This window comes from Melanerpes formicivorus, unplaced genomic scaffold, assembly GCF_026170545.1.
Source record: "Melanerpes formicivorus ecotype bairdi unplaced genomic scaffold, bMelFor1.0.p_v2 SCAF_47, whole genome shotgun sequence".
Classification (NCBI taxonomy): domain Eukaryota; kingdom Metazoa; phylum Chordata; class Aves; order Piciformes; family Picidae; genus Melanerpes; species Melanerpes formicivorus.
Window position 1 is genome coordinate 400,685 of NW_027142399.1, and position 20,040 is coordinate 420,724.

At 50.1% G+C, this 20,040-nt stretch overlaps 2 protein-coding genes across 2 annotated transcripts in view; one reads left to right on the forward strand and one right to left on the reverse strand.

Annotated features, from left to right (window-relative positions):
* POU2AF1 (POU class 2 homeobox associating factor 1) overlaps positions 1-20,040 on the forward strand; it is a 93,238-nt gene that overhangs the window by 11,216 nt on the left and 61,982 nt on the right. Inside the window, exons 4-5 of the mRNA XM_068159943.1 lie at positions 11,668-11,764; positions 19,383-19,806. The gene's annotated coding sequence lies outside the window, so the exon portion shown is untranslated. The remainder of the gene's footprint in view (positions 1-11,667; positions 11,765-19,382; positions 19,807-20,040) is intronic.
* On the reverse strand, positions 6,727-20,023 carry LOC137451959 (uncharacterized). Its single transcript, XM_068159942.1, has 12 exons — positions 19,783-20,023; positions 17,205-17,326; positions 16,636-16,684; positions 16,332-16,375; positions 15,531-16,192; positions 12,535-12,640; positions 11,537-11,683; positions 11,330-11,390; positions 10,566-10,732; positions 10,376-10,483; positions 9,592-9,701; positions 6,727-9,155 (listed from the first exon to the last, which is right to left on the reverse strand). Exons 1-11 carry the CDS (start codon positions 20,021-20,023, stop codon positions 9,606-9,608), a joined length of 1,803 nt encoding a protein of 600 aa, XP_068016043.1. The 3' UTR covers positions 6,727-9,155; positions 9,592-9,605.

The following is a 20,040-nucleotide window of genomic DNA, read 5'->3' on the forward strand; positions in this document are numbered from 1 at the left end:
CTCTCAGAGGCCTTGCCAACACACTGACTCTTCAGTCAGTATCTTCCTGAACTTTACATTCCACCCCAGGGGGAGGCTGACTACAATAAATTCCAGCTTTTGGGTTTTCTTTCCTTCTTTAAATAAGACAGGGGGAAATGTGCAGGCTGCTGGCTAAGCAGCCTCTAAAGGCATCTTAGTGTTGAACAGAGAGACTGGAGAGTTCACACCTTCTCAGATAGCTCCTGAAGAGAGCAGAGCAGCCCCCTGCTGATCATAGAATCAATGAGGTTGGAAAAGACCTCAGAGATCATCAAGTCCTACCTGTCACCCAACACCTCCTGACAACTAAACCATGGCTCCAAGTGCCACATCCAGTCCCCTCTTGAGCACCTCCAGGGATGGGGACTCCACCACCTCCCTGGGCAGCACATCCCAGTGGCTAACATCTCTTTTTGGGAAGAACTTTCTTGTCACCTCCAGCCTAAACCTCCCCAGGCACATCTTGAGACTGTGTCCTCTTGTTCTGCTGCTGGTTGGCTGGGAGAAGAGACCAACCCCCTCCTGGCTACAACCTCCCTTCAGGGAGTTGTGGAGAGCAGTAAGGTCTCCCCTGAGCCTCCTCCTATCCAGGCTAAGCAACCCCAGCTCCCTCAGCCTCTCCTCACAGGGCTGTGCTCCAGACCCCTCCCCAGCTTTGTTGCCCTTCTCTGGACACCTTCAAGTCTCTCAATGTCCTTCTTGACCTGAGGAGCCCAGAACTGGACACAGGACTCAAGGTGTGGCCTATGCAGTGCTGAGCACAGGGGCACATCTCTGGCACCAAACTTGTAAAACCCTCTGTGTAGTGATAGAGCTTCTCTCATCCCAGACATTTACCCAGTGAGTTTGTTTGGAGGGATCTTTGGTTTGTCCTTCTTACACCCAGGAGTGATTTATTTACACTTTTCTACTTTCCTGCTCAAAATCTGCAGCTCAATTTTAAAGGCATAGCCTAAACCCACCCCAATATCCCTGGTGCCCACACAGTGTTCTAGCTCATGCAGTCATTTGGGTTGGGAGTCCTACTGGTTTTTCCCCCCTTGCTGACCTTAATCACTGCTGGGTTTAGGCTATGCCACAGCAGATTCATGTTGTTGTTGGGCTTCCTTCTTCCTGGGCATTGGGGCCTGCAGGAAGGGAGGTCCTCACCTGCACCTCACCTGCAGTGCTGTGTCCAGCTGTGGTCCCTTCCAACCCCTACCAACCCCCACCCAAGCAGGACATGGACCTGCTGGAGAGTGTCCAGAGGAGGACCACAAAAGTGATCAGAGGGCTGGAGAACCTCTCCTACAAAGACAGGCTGAGAGCTGGGGTTGTTCCACCTGGAGAAGAGAGGGCACCAAGGAGACCTTTGAGCTGCATTTCAATACCTGAAGGGGAGCTACAGGAAGGCTGGGGAGGGACTGCTTAGAAGAGCTTGGAGTGATAGGATGAGAGGCAATGGTTTGAAACTGGAGCAGGGGAGGTTTAGGTTGGACATCAGGAGGAAGTTCTGCACAATGAGGGTGGTGAGACACTGGAACAGGTTGCTCAGGGAGGTGTTTGAGATACTCAGGCTCAGCCTGGCTGTGTCCCTGTGCAGCCTGCTCTAGTTGGAGCTGCCCCTGCTGCCTGCAGGGGGGTTGGCCAAGATGCCCTTGGAGGATGCCCTTCCCACCCAATGCCAGCTGTGACTCTGCCCTTTTCATTCCATGGTACCTGAGCAAGCAGGCAGCAATGTGTTTGTGAGACCCCTAGCAAGGCAGGCAGGCAAACCCCTTGCTTTTATTTCTCTGTAAAACTGAATCAATGCTTCCCTACAGAGGGAAGGCTGTGATCACACAGCCACAGGTGGTGTGTCTCCTTCTGCAAGTATTTGCCCAACCTACTCCACAGTGACAGTGCTGGTGGGGGTGTTTTGTTTTGCCACACAAACTCAGTTCTCCTGAGTAATGAATGTTGGCAGCAGCCTTTGACTCAGCTCAAGAAGGTCACTTACCTTCAGGTGGTGCCTTGCTTTACAGTCATCTGGGGTTCTGGAAGAGAAACTAATGCAAATGCTGAACTAATTGAAAAGACTTCCAGTGAAAGGCTGGGCTGTGACAGCTGGCACAGAGCCAAGGGAATGTCATAGAATCAACCAGGTTGGAAGTGACCTCAGAGATCATCAAGTCCAACCTACTACCTCATTCCTGACACCTCCTGACAACTAAACCATGGCACCAAGTGGCACACCCAAGCCTTTTTTGAACCCCTCCAGGGGCAGTGACTCCACCACCTCCCTGGGCAGCACATCCCAGTGGCAAATTGCTCTTGCTGGGAAGAACTTTCTCCTCACCTCCAGCCTAAACATCCCCTGGCACAGTTTGAGGCTGTGTCCTCTTGTTCTGGTGTTGCTTGCCTGGGAGAAGAGACCAACCCCCTCCTGGCTACAGCCTCCCTTCAGGGAGTTGTAGAGAGCAAGAAGGTCTCCCCTGAGCCTCCTCCTCTCCAGGCTAAGCAACCCCAGCTCCCTCAACCTCTCCTCACAGGGCTGTGCTCCAGGCCCCTCCCCAGCCTCATTGCCCTTCTCTGTCTCTGTCCTGTTTTTGGATGGGTTTTTGGTGGCATTACTCACAAGTGACTCTCAGGGGACTTACTACTCTAAACCCTCTAACATGCTTTGACTCCTTCTGCCTTGTTCCAGGGTTGAGGACCTTATGATGAACAGAGAGCATTCCCTGTGCTGCCTTTCAGTTTCACAGGTGGCTGAACTGGATAGGGGGGGGGGTGAGGGGTGAAGTTAATTTTATCCCCCAAAATTTGAGGGGAAAAAAAAACCATATCAGGATTGCAACGAGTTCCTGAAGATCTGAGGAGGGGAGATTTAGACTGGAGATTAGAAAGGAATTCCTTATGCTGAGGGTGGGGAGACACTGGAACAGGTTGCTCAGGGAGGCTGTGGATGTCCCCTCCCTGGAGGTGTTCAAGGCCAGGCTGGATGAGGCCTTGAGCAAGCTGGGCTGGTGGGAGGTGTGCCTGCCCATGGCAGGGGGTTGGAACTGGATGATCTTGAAGGTCCCTTCCAACCCTGACAATTCTGTTTAAAACCTTGAGGGATCTAAATTAATTCTGATTAAAACCTTGAGGGATCTAAATTAGCATCTCCACAGCTGAGCTTTGATTCTGGGAGGGGAGGCAGTGTGGGGAATACAACAGTGCTTAGCTTTCACTTCCTCCGGGGATTAAGCCTCAAAGGTGGTTTGTTCTGCACAGGGATGTAGCTGAGGTTTGCAGTTTCCAGTAAGCAAAGGGAGCACAGAGAATACAAATCCACTCCTGAAATGACCTCTTCCATCCACAGATGTCGTCAAGGTGGACCTGGTGTGCTTGCTGCACCTTGGCAAGCACTCCCTTTGGCTGTGAACTCGAAGAACTGCTGGGTTCTGCAGAAGCTTATCTCTCTTCTCCTATCTCAGCCCATGGGTTGCCTTTGTGTGTGAGTAATAATTCCAGTGAAAAGGAAAGGTCATGTTATCTAGGAGACAAACCATGTGCACCTGGCAGCACCAGAAAATGAGATCAGGAACTGTCCACTGTATTTCCTAGAGTCAGCCTAAGAGGCAGAGGTTTCTTGCCCAGCTGAAAGAGGATTTCATCACAGGCTGGGTAGAGATGGGAGCCTACCTTCCTGGAAGGAGCAGGAAGAGATGCACCAGAGCCTGCTGGGGAAAAGAAGAACTGGAGTTTTGAGGAGGTTGTGCTTTGTGGCTCCTAAAGATGCTTTGTTAGGCCTCAGGGCTTGTGTGGATGGAAATCCCTTGTGGAGGCCTTTGAAGGCAGTTTGTTTGGTGACTTTGTGCCACTGGTGACCAGCTGGCTGTGAATACCTTCCTGGGATTCACTGTGAAGGACTGAAGAACTGCTTCCTCAGCAGCAGCAGAGGGGTGCAGAAGGTTTTGACTCCAATCTGAGTATTGAAGTCTGGCAGAGGGATTCTGTGTCAATTCATGCTGCATGCTTTGCTTTGGACCTGAAGGGAGCCACACACTGGTGACTCTCTGCTGGCTTGAGGTGCTGGGGTTATGGTTTCTGCTTGTGCTTACCACACCACACACACTTCAGTTGCTTGTATTTGGAGATCTTGTCATGGTTGGGGGAAAAAAGGAGACTTCTGTAAACTTATTTGGCTGCTGATGGTAGTGAGAGATAACAAAGGAAGGTAATTAAGAGCTGGGACCTACCCAGACAGGCTTTGTGTGGGTGCAGCAGTGAAATATGGCCAAGCACAGAGCACAGCAGTGCCTGAGGCCTTCCTGACATCAAGCAGTTAACATCTTCTTGGGGTTTTGTAGCTAAGTGATGTTTTATCCACTGGAGACTAAACTGTGCTGCTAAACCAAGTGAGTGCCCAAAGTGTGGCACTGAAGCAAAGGTGAAGTGGCTTCAAGGCAGATGACAAACTGAAACTTGTGAGCTGGAAATCAAGGGAGGAATGAATAAGAATTGTTTCCTGGGCATTGCAGGAAGCTCAACAAGATCCTCCTGCCCTTCACCTTCTTTCTCCAGGAAAAACATTTCCTGATAACCTCAGTTTAAACTCTTTCCTCTTCCTAGAAACCACTTGGAATAAGGCAGGGGGGAAGAGAGGGAAATGATGGTGTGGTTGTCTGGGGGCACAGGTGCCATGGGAGCAGCTTCTCATGGATGTAAGCAACTGGGGCAAGCAGGCAAGCCTGAAACTCCTGCCCACTTAGCCTGTTTCAAGACAGAAGGGACTCCTTGAGGGCTGATCCTGCAAGCTCCAAGTGCTGAGCTGCACAGCATGCTTGTCCTCAGGACAAGTGAGACTCCTGGCTAAATTAACCTGTGCAGCAACACTGAACTGCAGCTCCTGGCTTGTGTGTGCATGTGGTTGGGACAGCCTGGGTCACAGCAACTGCTGCTGCTGTTCAAGCTGAGTGAGAGGCAATGGTGGGACAGTCTGGGTCACAGCAACTGCTGCTGCTGTTCAAACTGAGTGAGAGGCAATGGTGGGACAGTCTGGGTCACAACAACTGCTGCTGCTGTTCAAACTGAGTGAGAGGCAATGGTGGGACAGTCTGGGTCACAACAACTGCTGCTGCTGTTCAAACTGAGTGAGAGGCAATGGTGGGACAGCCTGGGTCACAACAACTGCTGCTGCTGTTCAAACTGAGTGAGAGGCAATGGTGGGACAGCCTGGGTCACAGCAACTGCTGCTGCTGTTCAAGCTGAGTGAGAGGCAATGGTGGGACAGCCTGGGTCACAGCAACTGCTGCTGCTGTTCAAGCTGAGTGAGAGGCAATGGTGGGACAGCCTGGGTCACAGCAACTGCTGCTGTGCAAGTTGAGTGAGAGGCAATGGTGGGACAGTCTGGGTCACAGCAACTGCTGCTGCTGTTCAAGCTGAGTGAGAGGCAATGCCCCATCCTCCTTCCTTTTCTTCCCCACCGTGGTCCCTCTTCCAAGTGCTGCAGACACTCAGTTATTCAGCTCCTGGGACTCCCTCCTCTGTCCTGCTCAGCACAGCTGCAGAGACATGTCTTGTTTGGAATTGGCTCCTTTGGTTTCCAAGTCTCTCTGGCCACAAAGAAACCAGGAAAAATCAAACCTGATGGGTGAGACTACTCTAAAAGAATCTGAATCAGCCAAAAGCTCAGCCTCTCCCTCTTGCTTGGCTCAGAAGCTTGGCTCCTCCAGCTCTGCTTGCAAGTCAGCCTGGTTGTCGTCAAGAGAAGAGAGAGATGAGGAGTTGTGGGAAGTGGGATGCAGAGGTGTTGAGGAAATGTCAGAGTTTCTTTGTGAATGGCAGCTGCTGATGCAGGAGCTATCTTCCCTCATCTTCTCATCCTTTGCAATAGCATGTGCTACCCCTGCAGTGTATCCTGTGTACATTTCACAGGCACAGGTGAGCTGCTGCACAGCAGCACTTGGGCCTTGTGCTTCACATCTGGTAGTAGACTGCCCTGGGTGGTTGTGTTACTGATAACTGCTGAAAGGTGGTGGAAGTGCAGTTGTGTGCACCAGGAAAGCTGCTCAGCAGAGCTCAAGGGCTTAGCATTGGAGGCTTCAGTTCTCAGGACATGCTGCACATTGTAGGAGCAGCACCCAAGCATCTGTGGCTGTGTCCTGCTTCCCCCTGGCACCTTACAGTGTTGGTTTTGAAAGAGAAAGGTCTCTTTTCAGTGGTGTCCTGTGGTAGGACAGGGGTAATAGGTACAAACTGGAAGAGAGAAAGTTCCACCTCAACATGAGGAGAGACTTCTTTACTGTGAGGGTGCTGGAGTAGGCTACCCAGAGGGGTTATGGAGTCTCCTCCTCTGGAGGCTTTCAAGATCTATCTGGATGTGTTCCTGTGTGACCTGCCCTAGGTGACCCTGCTTTGGCAGCGGATTTGGACTCAATGATCTCTGGAGGGTGGTGGAGCTCATCTTTAAATCACACACATGGCAGCTGAGTCACCTAGGAGATCCTCATTAATTCTCTTTGAGTGGATAAGAACTTCTGGGAGAGCAGATGGGAGTTAAAATGCAAAGAGGAAGTTAAAAAGAGGGGTGGGGTGAGGGTGAACAGACAAAAAATCATCAGAGGGAAAGCTCCTGGGGTTGCCAAGCAAAAACCTGGTAGAGGAAGGGGAAAAGACAACCCTTCACATGACTCAAACATGAGGAGCACCTATGGAAGGAGGGGGATGAAAAAGCCCTGGAGAGTTTTACCACTGCCCACGTGAGTAACAACTCTGTTTATCTCTTTATTAATCCAGTACTTCAAAGCTGTGAAGTATTCAGGCTCCTGCAGACTAAGGAAAATACAGAAGGGTACAATTCATCCTTTCAGGGCATAAGGAACACAAGATAGGACCCCAGTCCCAGTGAGACTCACTTAAACTGCCATTTTTCAGTTGTGCAACACAGCTCTTGGAGCTTAACCTTTAAGAACATCCTCTGAGAGTCAAGTAACCTTCTTCCCTCTCCCCCCCCCCCAAGAAGAAAATGCAAAGAGCTCTTTAAAATAATTAAAGATAAGATACAATTCTCCAAACATGCTGAGTACTTAATACTGGATCCTGCTAGGGTGAGACAGGAGAAATCTCCCTCTTAGTTCAACAGGAGGTACCTACAGGAGCTGATTGCCTGATCAATCACTGCAGAGGTTCTGTAAGTGTAGATTGCTCCCTATGTAGCAAACAGGGAAGTTTCATAGAAACCAGCTGACTGACAATCAGAAATGAAGAGGGAATGTTGACCAGTCTAGGAGGAGGGTTTGACATTCCTTTGGATTTGAACAGTGTCTAATTTAGAGGAAGTCACAGAATCACCAAGGTTGGAAGTGACCTCAAAGATCATCAAGTCCAACCTGTCACACAACACCTCATGGCTAAACCATGGCACCAAGTGCCACATCCAATCCCCTGCTGAACACCTCCAGAGATGGAGACTCCACCACCTCCCTGGGCAGCACATCCCAATGGCTAACAACTCTCTCAGTGAAGAACTTTCTTCTCACCTCCAGCCTAAACCTCCCCTGGCACAGCTTGAGTCTGTGTCCTCTTGTTCTGGTGCTGATTGCCTGGGAGAAGAGACCAACCTCCACCTGGCTACAACCTCCCTCCAGGTAGTTGTAGAGAGCAAGAAGGTCTCCCCTGAGCCTCCTCTTCTGCAGGCTAAGCAACCCCAGCTCCCTCAGCCTCTCCTCACAGGGCTGTGCTGAGGCCTCTTCTCAGCCTCATTGCCCTTCTCTGGACACCTCCAAGTCTCTCAATGTCCTTCTGAAACTGAGGAGCTCATAACTGGACACAGAACTCAAGGTGCAGCCTAACCAATGCAGAGCACAGGGCACAATGACTTCCCTGCTCCTGCTGGCCACACTATTCCTAATGCAGGCCAGGATGCCCTTGGCCTTCTTGGCCACCTGGGCACACTGCTGGCTCATGTTCAGGCAGCTGTCAATCAGCACCCCCAGGTCCCTCTCTGTTTGGCAGCTCTCAGCCACTCCGACCCCAGCCTCTAGCTCTGCCTGGGGTTGTTGTATCTGGCAGCACAGAATGATTTCAGCTCTATGTTATCCTTCTAACTGCTTAGCACAGCTATTAAAACCCAAAAAGCTCCTTGCAAGGTGTTGTCTACTTCTATTGTATAAAGGTCTGTTCCCCTGGTACAATATTTTTACCCAGGGAGGTGATGGAGTTGCCTTTCCCTGGAGGTGTTCAAGAAAGATGTGGTCATGGCCCTTTGGGACAAGGTTTTAGCGGCCATGGGTTGATGGTTGGACTGCATGATCTGAAAAGGCTTTTCCAGACACAAAGACTTAGACTGGAGATCAGGAAGAAACTCTTTAGAGTGAGGGTGAGGAGGCACTGGGAGAGGTTGCAGATTCCCTCTTCCTGGAGGCATTTGAGGCCAGGCTGGGTGAGACCTTGAGCAACCTGGGCTGGTAGGAGGTGTCCCTGCCCATGGCAAGAGGTTGGACCTAGATGATGCTTAAGATCCCTTCCAACCCAAACCATTCTAGTATTCCACTCTATGGTCTTCAAGGTCTTTTTCAACCAAAATGATTCTGTGCTCAGCCCAAGTAAAGGGAATTCAAAACACACTCACTCCCAGACTTGATCTAAAATCCATTGCTGATGGCAAATTCTGATTGCATAAATACAGAGCTTGATTCATGTTGGCAAAAGAAGCCCACACCAAGTAGCAGCAGGGGCAGGTGGGGCCTTTGGAGGGAGCTTTTTTGCTCCTCACTAGGACTACCTCAAAGTGTGACAGCTCCAACCTTGGATAAATTCAGAATCAGAGTGCAGACACTATTAATCATAGCCCAGCAGGCTCTGAGTCCCCAGAGCTCATGTTTAAAATTAGGCATTGCCTGAGATCTTCAGAAGAGAAGGGCAGGTGCTCAGCCTGGGGAGAAAATGGAGGTCTATTAAGTTACTGCAGCACCTAACACTGAATGCCTGCTGCTTTTGAAACCTGACTTGAAGGTTTCCCCCATCTCTTAGTTTGGATTCTGGGTCCTGAGGAGATGTTCTCAACACTCAGTCCAAGCTAGAATACAGTTGAAGGCTTTTGCTGTCTGTTCTCTTGTCTAGTCTTCAGCAACAGCTGCAGCACACAGACCATGAGGTGGAGGGAGGTAATGATTCCTAGCAGCAGTTCCCTGGAAGGAAATGAACCAAAACATCTTCAGCATAATCATGAAATTATTCAGCATAACAAATATTCAGCACTGGAGCCCAAAATTCCCTCAGCACCAGAGCCCCAAAAATTCCCTCAGCACCAGAGCCCCAAAAATTCCCTCAGCACAAGCTACCTGCCAAGTATTCCTCCTCTAATGCCATCTATTTATTTTGCCCTGTTACCTGCTTGCTTTTGGCTGAGCAAGGAGGTTTTTCTCCTGCAAATGAGCTTCTGTGCACAAAGCTGAAGTGAGTCTGCAGTCTGTTGGTAAGGCCCTGGGCATCTTTTCTGCCAGCTCCACATGAGCTGATGGTTCATTATTGAAGAGGAAAGAGACTGGAGCTAGCTCCTGCATTACAGGTGTTGAGTAACAAAGACCTTCCCTAGGTAAGAATCAATTTCCTGCTACAGAATACCTTTAAGAATGATGTCAGAGGTCCAAAGATGATATGGAAAGAAGTTCTGAGAAGTTATCTGCTGAGGAGGGATAGGACATTCTCCTTGGAACATCCATCAAGCTGTAACTCTACAGAAGAAGGAAGGACAGGAATTTTCCAGTGTTAAAAGTCACTCATAGAATGGTTTGGGTTGGAAGGGATCTTAAGCATCATCCAGTTCCAACCCCCTGCCATGGGCAGGGTCACCTCCTACCAGCTCAGGTTGCTCAAGGCTTCATCCAACCTGGCTTTGAACACCTCCAGGGAGGGGACATCCACAGCCTCCCTGGGCAGCCTGTCCCAGTGTCTCCCCACCCTCACTCTAAAGAATTTCTTCCTAATCTCCAGTCTAAATCTCTCCTCCTCAAGCTTCAATCCATTCCCTCTCATCCTATCACTCCCAGCCCTTGTAGAAAGTCTCTTCCTGGTTTCTTGTAGGCCCCTTTCCACGAATGCAGTCTGGCTTGGTGTGCTGTGAAATGCTGGGAATGAAGGCACTGTTGCTAGCAGCAGTTTGGGTTGGGGGCAGAGGTGAGCTGCATGCTGGCAGCAGCTGTGTACAGCCAGCCTGCTCTAAATTACACCAGTGCCTAGAGCTGGCATGGGAGGCAGTGTGGGAAGGGTTTGTGCAGTGGGTTTTACACATTTTTGCCCTCTGCAAGATGCTAGGAGCAGCATCTGCTGTCATCACAGGATGGTACTGGGTTTAGTTTCTTGGCTGTGAATGCCAGAGCCTGTGTCCAAGCAGCTGGGAGATAGTTACCTCTTGAATGCTCTGTCCTTTAGGCTTATGAGCCTGAAGCAAGCAGAGGAGTTCTGTGTTCTCCTCAAGTTTCAAAGAGCTAGCAGCCATCTGAGGGGAGCTTGGTACCTGCAAATGAGAGTGAAAGCTGTGATTGTAAAAGAAGATGAAAGCCTCAGGCCACAGTGAGCAGCCTGCTGCTGGGGCTCACCTGCAGCTGGAGCTCTCCTCCCATTTGCAACAAGCAGCTAATTCCCTCCAGTATTTGGTCTCTGCGGAGCCTGAGGAACCTTCCCCTGGCAGTGTCCAGGTCAGCTTCTGGGGATTCCACCACCAGGGCAGTGTGGGCAAGGGCAGCACGGTGCAGTGGTGTTAAACCTGAACAGAGCAGACCACAGGGAAGGTCAGTGCTCACACACTGCACTCAGCCATCCCATGCTTGGCTAACCATAAGGAGTGGCCCTAAGGTTGATTTGCTCTCTTCCTAGACTTTTTTAAACATGACCTTGAACATTCTTTGGCCTTGATAAAATCTGCAGTCTGAAAATGTTGGAGTCTACACCAAGCATCCCTTTGGCTTCTGTCTCTGTAGGCTGGATTCAAGCAGCTCTGGGAGAACTTAGAGCAGTCTTCCAGTCTCTGAAGGGGGCCATCAGGAGAGCTGGGGAGGGACTTTTGACAAGGGCTGGGAGTGACAGGATGAGAGGGAATGGATTGAAGCTTGAGGAGGAGAGCTTTAGAAGAAGTTCTTGAGAGTGAAGGTGGGGAAGACACTGGAACAAGTTGCCCAGGGAGGTTGTGGATGCCCTCTCCCCAGAGTGGTTCAAGGCCAGGTTGGATGAGGCCTTGAGCAACCTGGGCTGGAGGAAGGTGTCCCTGCCTATGTATGGCAGGGGCTTGGACCTAGGTGATCTTGAGGGTCCCTTCCAAACCTAAGCACTCTATGAATCTGCATGGTTTAGCTCCTGCCCTTACCACAGTGGTCACTGAGGTTCACTTCCACACACACTCCATTGGTTTTGCAGTTTTTCAAAACCTGCAATGAAGAAGACTGAGATAAGCCTCAGATGTTGGCAGTGCCAAAATCCCTCCTCCTCCATCTTCCCTTGGCCACATGGGACCAAAGCTTATTTGCAGGCATGGGGAAACCCTTGCATATGTGAAGCAAAATGGCCAACTCACCTCTAAAACTCTCAGGTATCCATTTTCTGCACACAGATGCAGAGGGGTTCTCCCAGAGCTGTCCTGTTCATTGACATTAGCTCCTAGGGATATCAGGTCACTCACCATCAGGTGTTGGTTCTTTTCTGCAGCAATATGCAAGGCAGTCTGGGAAGAGAAGAATGGGAGAAGCTGGCTGTGAAAGGCAAAATGAGTCTTCAACCACCAATGCCTGCTGGGGAAGGAGAGGTGAGTTTGGGACTCCTGGTTCTGTTCCCCATTGTGCTGATGTTTGCTCCAAGCAGGTCTCTTATCCCATGTTCCTCTTTCCCCCTCTTTGCAAGGGCAGTAGAGATTCACAGATTGCACTAAGTTGGAAGGGACCCTCAAGGCTCACCCTTTCCAACCCCCCCCTACAGGCATCTAGAGATCAGCTAGTCCAACCCTTCTTCTAAAGCAGCTTTGCCTAGATCAGGTTGCCCAGGATCAAAATGCCCAGGCAGGTTTGGAATCCCTCCTGAGAAGGAATCACAGAATCACCAAGGTTGGAAGAGACCTCAAAGGTCATCAAGTCCAACCTGTCACCACAGACCTCATGGCTAAACCATGGCACCAAGTGCCACATCCAATCCCCTCTTGAACACCTCCACCACCTCCCTGGGCAGCACATCCCAATGGCTAACAGCTCTCTCAGTGAAGAACTTTCTCCTCACCCACAGCCTAAACCTCCCCTGGCACAGCTTGAGACTGTGTCCTCTTGTTCTGGTGCTGGTTGCCTGGGAGAAGAGACCAACCCCCTCCTGGCTACAACCTCCCTTCAGGGAGTTGTAGAGAGCAAGAAGGTCTCCCCTGAGCCCCCTCTTCTCCAGGCTAAACAACCTCTCTGGGCAGCTTGCTCCAGGGCCCCAGCACCTTCACAGCATAAAAACCCTGAGGGGATGTTTGCTGCTTGAGTGGACTTCAAAAGGCACTTGGGTGTGCCAGAAACTGCTCCAGCTCCTGCCAGCTTAGCCTCCTACCCGTTCCTCTGCATCCTTCTCGTCGATCTTATTGAGGGCTGCAAACCTCTGTGCAAGAGCATAAGTCAGAGCTCTTCTCCCCTGAGCAACAGCCTTGTGCAGCAGCCTGCAAGAGAACAGAGTTTCAAACAACTTGCAAGACAAAGCAGTGATTAATGCACTCCAAAGCAGGAGTGAGAAAGTCATTTTCAAGCATGGGGTGCTCAGGTTTGCAAATGCTGAAGTGTTGGGCTGTCTCAGTGGCCAATTTATTTAGTCTCTCTATTAGTAATGGTGTTTTGCCTTGATCCTCCCTTCTTGCTGTCAGGAGGAGCTAGCCCAGGATTCCTGTTTGCTACCAACCACTATTTCCTCCTCCTTTTTTTCCAAGCATCCTTCAGTACAGGGTAAAGAAAACACAAATGGAGAGAAGGGAAGCTCTCCTCTTGCACCTAGAAGGATATTGTCCAGAGTAATTCAGTCCTGTGGAGGAGGAGAGCTCAGTTCCCTCTGTGTATTCAGCCTCACTGAACCCCACAACAACAGTGCAAGTGTTGCCCCTGACTTTGAGCTGGGAAAAGCCTTTTGGTTTTATTCCCTTGTGAACTGTCTTCCTTTCCTCCTGAAGGGAACAGTAATGCAGGCATTCACTTTGCTTTCCCCTTGTCTTGTAGCATAAGAAAGCTGAGCAACTCTGACAGGTATTGCTGTCTCTGCTTGGCTTGGGGGGTTGAGTGGTTCAGTTGGGTGTTGGAGTGGGTGGGATGAGGGTTTGAAGGATTGTTTGGGGGTTTTGAGTGGTTTAGTTGGGTGTTTGAGGGGGTGGGATGTGGGTTTGAAGGATTGTTTGGGGGTTTGAGTGGCTTAGCTGGGTGTTTGAGGGGGTTGGGTGGGGATTTGAGGGAATATTTGGGGGTTTGAGTGGCTTAGTTGGGTGTTTGAGGGGGTTGGGTGGGGATTTGAAGGATTGTTTGGGGGTTTGAGTGGCTTAGTTGGGGGTTTGAGGGATTATTTGGGGGTTTGAGTGGTTCAGTTGGGTGTTGGAGTGGGTTGGGTGTGGATTTGAGGGTTTGTTTGGGGGTTTGAGTGGGTGGGATGGGGGTTTGAGTGGTTTAGTTGGGTGTTTGAGGGGGTTGGGTGTGGATTTGAGGGATTGTTTGGGGGTTTAGTTGGGTGTTTGGGTGGGGGTTTTGAGTGGCTGGGATAGGGGTTTGAGGGGTGGGTTGAGGGTTTTGAAGGATTGTTTGGGGTTTTGAGTGGTTTAGATGGGTGTTGGAGTGGGTTGGGTGGGGATTTGAGGGATTGTTTGGGGGTTTGAGGGGTTGTTCAGGGTTTTGAGTAGGTTGGTTGGAGGTTTTGAAGGATTGTTTAGGGTTTTGAGTGGTTTAGTTGGGGATTTGAGGGATTGGTTGAGGGGGTTTTGACACAGTCATCAATAGTAGAACTCAGAGTTAGTTTATCTGATGTGGAGCCCTCTCTCCCTCTGTTCTTTTGAGCAGGTAATCTGCTGGTTTAATACTTCAGTGAGGTGAGAGGGCTGCTGGAGAACTTAGCTTTGCAATCTTAGAGGAATCACAGGATGTTAGGGGTTGGAAGTGACCTCTAGAGATCGAGTCCAATCCCTCCTTCCAAAGCAGGATCACCTAGGGCAGGCAGAAAGGGATTCACTTCACAACTGTGAATGATTTCATTCATGCACCAGGACTTTTCCTGTGTTCTTAAACCCCCCCAACAACTAGGCAGGAAATAAGGTCCTGGGTGGCTCACCCTGGCTGGAATAACTCTGTACTTCTACTATTGAACTAAAAACTGTTATGCTGCATGGAACCTGCTGCTGTAGGGCAGAGGACAGTGCTGTGCTCAGCTTTCCTTGCATGGGTTGTAAGCACTTTAAACTGGGGCCAGGGTTGTCTGTAAGAGCAGAGATTAAACTCTTTCCCCACTAAGAGTAGGACACTTCAGAAGTTATTCCATGCTCTGCCTCCCTCTGATTTAATCCCAGCTCCCCCACAGCAGCTGAGCTACATGGAACTTTGTAAGAGGGTTTAATTATTATTATTAGTTTAATGAACAGCTATTTTCTTTCCCTGCATTCCATTCTAGGGCAAATGGGATCAGGAAAAGCTTTGCTTTCATTTCATTTCTCACCAAACAGCCACTCCCAGTTCTTTGGAAGTCTGTGCCCTTGACTAGCAGCCTCTCTGTGTTTTGGTGTAATCCTCCCACCCATTTTTATTACCAACTAACAGTGCCAGTAATTATCCTGAAAGTGTCTGCAGCATGGAAAAGATCTCCTCTGCAGATCTTTTCTTCCCTTTCCCTTTCCTCCCCTTCTTGTTTTTTCATTAGCAATTCCCTGCTTTGCTTCATTTTAATTTCCTGCTAAAAATCCCCACATATCCAACTCTGTCTCTAACACTCTGAAGGTTTCCTGAGCTCACCTCCAGCTTGGCAAAGCTGCTGCAAGTGTGGAATCCCAGAGTGCCAGGTTGGAAGGGACCCTCCCCAGGATCACCTGGTCCAACCATTCTAGGTGAGAGTGGAGTTGCAGTGAGCTGGCTCAGCACCCTGGCAAGCTGACTTCAAACTGACCATAGAATCATAGAATGAATAAGGTTGGAAAAGACCTCAAAGATCATCAAGTCCAACCTCTCACCCAAGACCTCCTGACTACTAACCCATGGCACCAAGTGCCACGTCCAATCCCCTCTTGAACACCTGACCAATGCAAGACCAGTGCTTCCCTTGGGAGGTGATTCCAGTGTCTGACTGCTCTCAGGGGAAAACATTTTCTTCTGGATTCCAGTAGGAATCTCCCCAGGAGTAACTTAGACTCATCCTATTCTCACTCTTTGCCTAAATCTGTGTGTAATGAGGCAAGTTTGAGCTTCCCACCCAGCGAGGAAGCCTTTGCTACAGCTGTGCCCCAAACTGCAAGCTGAATTTCAAGCAAAGGCTTGGGACAAGTGATGCCCCAGGAGATACCAATCAAGATATGTCAACAGAAAACTGCAGACCTGTTGCCATTTTCATCAGGTGCAAGCAGTTTGTCCTCTGGGATATTTCGCAGCACATTTTCTTCCCTGTGGAGCTGGAACTGGAAGAAGGAGATGGCAGAGACATCCTGCTGTGGGAAGGAAATGGAGGTCCACTTCAAATGTCCCTCAGGGTTTGGAGAGCCTCTGTTAGCTTCTAGCAGCTCCTCTGGGCAGTTTCTCAAGGGGTTGAAGTATGGAGATGTGCTCTGTGAAGAGTTCCTTGGGAGATCTTTCTGGGTGCTTGTGCATGCCTCTGGTGCCCACCAGCTCATCTCCCTCTCACTTGTCCTTGAGAACATTCCTGGTGAGCTGGCCCCTTGCATGGCTTTCTGATCATCATGGAAAGGAGTCTCTGAACTGCAACACCCTCCCTGCAGTGCTGGGTTGAAATCCTTAAGCCAGGAGCAGAGTTTGCTGAAGCTGTGGCATCTTTCCTGCTGGCCACCAGCTGCCTGCTTGCCTCCTCCGGTTTCCCACCGCCAGGCCTGCAGATCGGTGCAGAAGCCCTGCCAAAAGCCATCTGGCACAGGATGCAGAGACTCCCTCTTCAACTGGCTTTTGTTCAAGTCTTCCTGCAGGACCTCCACCAGGATATCAAGGTCCTCTAAGCCTTTCAGCGTTTGCCCAATGCCCTGCTTGTTCTGAAACGGCAACAAAAGCAGGGAGAGAGGAAGGTGGGGGAGGGAACCCAGACATGAAGTGTCCTGTTCTCCCTCAGTGATAGAACATGAAACATGCCTGAGGAAGCTGGCAGCACGGGGCTGAAGGTGTTATGCATACCTGTCTAAGCTGTTTCTCTGTATAAGGGTGAAGTCTTCTCTTTTCTGTTGGAAAGAGAGGAAGGAATCAGTGATTTGAGTGGGGGCAGGGCCCAGGCAGAAAATATTCTCACTTTGCCCCAGCCAGCAGACAGACAACATTGGTGTGGTGGGGCTGCTCAGCTGCCCTCCTGCAATTTAGGGGAGCTAGGAACCAGCAGGGGTCAGTGACCATGGGAGGGGAAGTGGTCCAGTTATTTGGGTACCTCACAGTGATGATCCTGCAAGGCAAGGAGGCTCTGTTACCAAGAGAGGAGTTTCCTAACCTGCTTTTCCTGAGGATCCTTTGGCTACCATCTTCATTAATGAAGCTTCCTGAGGAAACAAAAACACTCCACTCAGTCTGAGCTGCTTGCACGTGAGAGAAGATGAAGCAATCAAGTGCTGTAACAAGTACAAAGCAAGCTGTGCCCCATGCTATGCACATTGTACAGCAGAGACCACAGGTGAATAGGTTTCCAGGAGTGGGGAATTCAATGCAGCATTGCAAAGCCTGGCAGCAGACCAGGCCTCTACCAGCTTCTTGGGCTGCTTGTGCAGGTTGCTAGAGCAAAATTGTTATTGGTTCTTGGGCTATTTGGGGCCTGATTGCATGGCATGGACATGGCTTTTGCTGTCACTGCCTTAGGAGTGGTTCTAGCACAGGCTCTCAGCCTGGTTAAGAGTTGGGATACTCTCCCCCTTCATCAAAAACATTCATTGGGTGGATGGAAGAGGCAGCAGCTGTGGCTGTGACCTCTCCAGGATGCTGGCAGAACAGTGCTTGAGATGTGCATGCAGCAGGCTGCTGTACACCTCTGGGAGCAGCCTTTCTGAACTCCAGGAGGGTCCTCACCTTGCCATGGGCTGGCTCCAGGCCCTTGGAAAGCCGAATTCTCCTCAGTAACTCCCGTACAGGCATCTTCACTCTCACACCCATGTAGCGCTTCTGGGGGGGGTCAGAGCTACAGCCAGACTCTGGAAAAGTCATAACATGATGCTTAAAGTAATGCTTTGGGTTGGAAGGCACCTTAAAGGTCATCCAGTTCCAACCCCCCTGCCATGGGCAGGGACATCTTCCACCAGCTCAGGTTGCTCAAGGCTTCATCCAACCTGGCTTTGAACACCTCCAGGGAGAGGGCATCCACAGCCTCCCTGGGCAACCTGTGCCGGTGTCTCCCCACCCTCACTGGCAAGAATTTCTTCCTGATCTCCAGTCTAAGTCTGCCTTCCCCAAGCTTCAATCCAGTCCCTCTCATCCTGTCACTACCAAAAAATCCCTTTGTGGCTTTCTTAGTCTTGTTCTGACTTCCACCTGCTGCAGTAAGTCTGGCTTGGCAGTTTCCTGTCCTGTGGTTTGTTATATTGACAGCAGTGGACCAACAAGGAACAGAAGGGTTTCACAGGTGAGAGAGTGATGCTGTGTCCAATGGCTTTCTCCAGTGGCTCCTGGTGTGTGTGGAAGCCAAGGTGCTGTGATTCAGAGGGGGTTAGTGATTTTTCTGTAGTGCAATGAAACAGCTGTGTGAGAATTGTAGATAGTTGCCCAAACAAGCAGTGCTGTAATTGTTTGTCTTAGGTCTTCTTGCATCTGGTACTTGAACACCCAAACTTGAAAGACTTGCCCAGATTAGGAGCTTGAATGGATTGCTTTTGAAATGCCTTTTGTGTAACCCTGTGTCCATGCCCCCCTCCCCCCCCACCTTGAGAATCAGCATCCTCATATAGAGTGCATTTAGTAACAGCTCTTCTCATTGCAAAAGGACAGATTTGTTGCATTAGTTAAGGCTCTTCCCAATTGCTTAGCCCAGAAAGCACAGCATGGAGAAGGCCACTGGGAGTCATAAGGAATCATCACCCAGCAGCAATGGTTCCTGGAGCTAAGAGAAGTCTTCCCCCCCCCAGCTTTATTGAATGGTTTGGGTTGGAGGGACCTTAGAGATCATCTACTTCCACCCCCCTAGCCATGGGCAGGGATACCTTCCTCTAGACCAGATTGCTCAAGGCCTCATCCAACCTGGCTATGAATACCTCCAGGGAGAGGCCACTTCTTCCATCAGCTCCTAACATGAGGACTGAAAGCATCACTTGTGACCAAAATTTGTGTGTGCTGTGTAGCAGCTGCTGGAGTTTGAGTGGCTAAGTCCTGTAGGGGTGAAGTGTGGAAGCTCAGCAGATGGCAATGGTGCAGCTGCCCAAACTTGGAATGCCTCAGAGGAGGCAATATTGGCATGGAAACCAACCACACAAGATGTGGTTTCTAGTTGCATGCTGTTGTTTCCCTTCCCTGCTGCAGGCAATGCGAGACTGACACCCCTTCAGCAGGAGGGGGCTGAATCCCAAGTAGCAAATGGTGCATTCTGCACAGCTCTTGAGCTGTTGTTTTGTGCTAAGATCTCTGGCATTTCTAAGTGTTTAACCTATCCCTGAATAATTAAAACACTGGGACTTAAAAAAGCCAAACTCAACCACCAACAAAACCCCAACCAAACCAAACCTGGTTTCTGTCTCAGGCTGCTCTGGAAAATGGAGACTCTTTGTAGAGCACTTTAAAGCTTTATGATCAAACACACACAGATTGCTCACATGTTAGTATCTTATAAGCTGTTTTACAGTAAAAATCATACAATCATTGGATTGTCAGGGTTGGAAGGGAGAGACCTTAAGCCTCAGCCAGTTCCAACCCCCCTGCCATGGGCAGGGACACCTCACACTACAGCAGGTTGCTCACAACCACATCCAGCCTGACCTTAAAGACCTCCAGGGATGAGGCTTCCAGCACCTCCCTGGGCAACCTGTGCCAGGCTCTCACCACCCTCATGGGGAAGAATTTCCTCCTAACATCCAATCTGAATCTCCCCTCTTCTAGTTTTGCTCCATTCCCCAGAACCTTATCACTTCCTGACACCCCCAAAAGTCCCTCCTCACCTTTCTTGTAGCCCCCTTCAGATACTGGAAGGCCACAATTAGATCTCCTCAGAGCCTTCTCCTCTTCAGCCTGCACAACCCCAACTCTCTCAATCTGTCTTTATAGGAGAGCTGCTGTATGCTGGATCAGTTTGCACACCCAGATGCATCCTTGAAACCAAAGAACTCAGCCAAGTCAGTGGTGGACCAAACACTTCATAACAACTCAGAAGGTCACATCTGTCACCTTGCTGCCAGATGCAGAACCAAACTGCTGGAGACAGACAGAAACCATGGAATATTGAGCTTCCTTTACCTGACAGAGTGATTTCTGACTCCTGCAGCAGGCCACAGCAAAACAGACTCAAGAAATGAGTAGCCAGGTGTTATTATTGCCACAGAAGCATCACTGCAGCTCTCTGCTGGCACAGAAGGAGCTGCAGGTCAGGGGATTTTATTGCTCTGCAAAGGAAGCATGACAGCTGCAGCATAACAAACCAAAAGTGGGAATAAAGATCTGATCTTACCAGCAGGAGCAGACATCTCTTGAGGTTTGTGTGAAGGAGGAGGGCAGCTCTCGGGGCTTGCAACATTGAATTCAGTTAATCCAGAGTCTGGCAGCGATGGGCTCTGTTGAAAAGAGCTTTTGGGACTGGCAGTTTCCCCAGGCAGTGGAGATCCTTGGCCTGGGCTGTAGCCACAGAGTTCATTTTCACTGCTGTTTTGACTGACCAGGAGGTCAGGACTCATGCAAACCGTTTGCAGCATCCCCACTGAGCGTGCAG